The 2,500-nt window shown below is 43.6% G+C and overlaps 1 protein-coding gene across 1 annotated transcript in view; it reads right to left on the reverse strand.

Annotated features, from left to right (window-relative positions):
- The window catches only part of LOC106543001 (uncharacterized), a 100,531-nt gene that overhangs the window by 34,916 nt on the left and 63,115 nt on the right, over positions 1–2,500 (reverse strand). The window contains exons 25-27 of the mRNA XM_087704937.1: positions 2,213–2,280; positions 1,218–1,390; positions 237–263 (exon numbers count right to left, since the gene is read on the reverse strand). Of these exons, the coding sequence (XP_087561063.1) occupies positions 237–263; positions 1,218–1,390; positions 2,213–2,280 (268 nt within the window). The remainder of the gene's footprint in view (positions 1–236; positions 264–1,217; positions 1,391–2,212; positions 2,281–2,500) is intronic.

Below are 2,500 nucleotides of genomic sequence, written 5' to 3' on the forward strand. Positions count from 1 at the left end.
ACTCCTGAACTAATATAATACATAGTCTTACATGCAACTGGCCCTTTGAGGGCAACTACTATTGCATGTAAGATTATGTATTATATTAAACTATGTATTATATTTAAAACCCCTGCTCTAGGGCATAATGCTTTACTTGCTCTGCATTCGGTGTATTTGGGACAGGTTTGGACATTTTAGATTGTGTACCACAGTTGGAGTTCATGGCACGAGAAACTTCTCTAAAGTGTACTTACTGATCTGAGGTGGTGCTTCATGATAATCTGAAATGGAAAAAGAATTGCAAAAATGGAAAGAAAGTCACAAAAGAAGGGCCAAGACCACACCTCACAAAGGAAGACCCAAGACCACTCTCTCAATCTCTCTACCACGAGAAATATAAGATATAATAAAGCCCTCCTAAATACTTCCAATTATACCATTTCAACAAATCTTAGATAGTAGGGCTGCAAATTATCCCAAGATCCCCAAATATGAGCAGTCTTTTAGTTCAAATAGGCCACTGTGACTAATTCTATATAAAGTATCCACCTAGTCCAGTGATGGCTAACCTTTTTGTTGTTACATGCCGAAAATGTGCGAGCCCGCACCCATAATGCAATGCGTACTTGACACCCCCGCATTCCCTGCCCCCTGTGCAGGTGCATGCAACCATCCTGCACTCCCCATGCCCATGTGACACCCTCCACGACCCATTTTAGGCCTATTAGGCCTCCCTGCAGCCTCCTGGAAGCAAAAATGGGCCGCGGGGGGGGAATGCTGCACCCCGGGCTCCCCCTGTGCATGCATGTGCGACCCCCCCTCCATGCATGCAAGCGTATCTCTCTCATGCATTCCGCCACCTGCACATGCACAGAGAGACCCAAAAACCAGAGGGTTCTGCATGCCACCTATGGTTCGCCATCACGGACCTAGTCCAATGATTGCTTATAAGAAGGTTCTAGGACAGCATCAGAAAAAAAGCATTCAGTAGTACAAAGCCACCACGTGATGTCTCCAAATGACCATGAGGTGTTAATAAACACTGATGCTATCTTGTGAGCATCTGGATTTTAGTAGCCTGGTAGAGCGAAAGAAAGTCTTGTGGCCATCTGGCATCTCTCCAAGGTGTCGCAGAGAGAAACTATCATTTAAGTTACATGACATTGGTCAGAGTTGATTCCGTGCCGGCCAACCTGATACTCTGTTTAGTCATGAAAGCAATATCTGCTTCTTACCATTTACAAAAGGGCTGTCTGGGTCCAGATTGAACCTCTCCATCTTGGTGAAACCGTTGGTCGCATTTCTGAATTTACGATATACGTTCACTCGATCAAAAGGGGGAGCAGTAGCGGTTTTGCGGTAGCAGCAGACACTGTCTACACCGGTGTTCTTGCCGTCATTCACGGGTCTGAGAATAGAAAGACACAACTTGAGATATACTCAGAGAAGCTGTAGAAAACTCCACAGAGGTAAGGTCACACTTGGATCTGCCTGGCAGGCCAAAAAGTAAAAGGTGAAGGCTTTCAGTTCATACTTAATACAGGTCTGCTGTATTATTGCAACTTTGACCATTTTGTTGACACTGCGTTGTTCCATTTGTGTGCCACCTCATTTCCCCCCCCCGCCCCCCCCGGTTTAAGTATTCAGAATCCCCTTTGGGTATTTCCTAGCTGACTTCATTCTTGAATGGCTCCCTACAGTTAGAGGGACACAGAACTATCACCCTCTTTTTGGAGTTTTTTAGACAATCTGGTATATCATTTTAAATTTCACTTTATATTCGATTGTGGGAAGGAGTGGAGGAAGCTAACCATGGAGCCTCTAGTGAAGTGATAGGAACTGAATATTGAAGCAAAGAAATGGTTTGGGATGAAAAGGAGTCTTTTAGAGATTTGTATATCAATCTGATATGTTACAGACTGAAACTGAAACAAACTAAGGGTTCTCTAAAACGGGTCTCTGGTCCCTGTCTGTGACATGCCAGAAATCATGCCATGCAAACAGGCGAAGCCCCACCATGGGATGCAGGCAGCATGTCAAACCATGCGCCCTCCGATCTATGGAAAAACCTCTCTCCACAGAAATGGTTCCTGGTGCCCAAAAGGTTAGGTAGCGCTGCTGTAAAATATGACTAGATGTTGCGAGACGTCCATATCAGAATTCTTTCGCCCCCATAACAAGGCATTTAGGTATCACAAAAAAAAAAACCCCTCCATTCCATATTACCTACCTTAATGTTGATAAACTACAGTTGATCAAATCAGGAACAATCGTGCTTGTATTCAAGATCTTTCCCATCTAGGTGTAAAGGAAAAACAATTTATTGTGGTGGTAAAACACAATTGCTGATTATTTTATGAAAATCTTATGTGGAAGAGCTACTAGGCTAATTAGAAATAAAATTCCTTATACCACCAGGCTTGAAATTTTAGGCCTGGATAACCCTGAAATATGCCGTCTACGTTTCAACCTAAGCTTAGTACACAAGATCATCTGCCATTACGTCCTACCTGTTAGT

This window comes from Thamnophis sirtalis, unplaced genomic scaffold (assembly GCF_051295495.1).
Source record: "Thamnophis sirtalis isolate CommonGarterSnake01/CBP01778 unplaced genomic scaffold, rThaSir2_p1.2 scaffold_1, whole genome shotgun sequence".
Classification (NCBI taxonomy): Eukaryota; Metazoa; Chordata; class Lepidosauria; order Squamata; family Natricidae; genus Thamnophis; species Thamnophis sirtalis.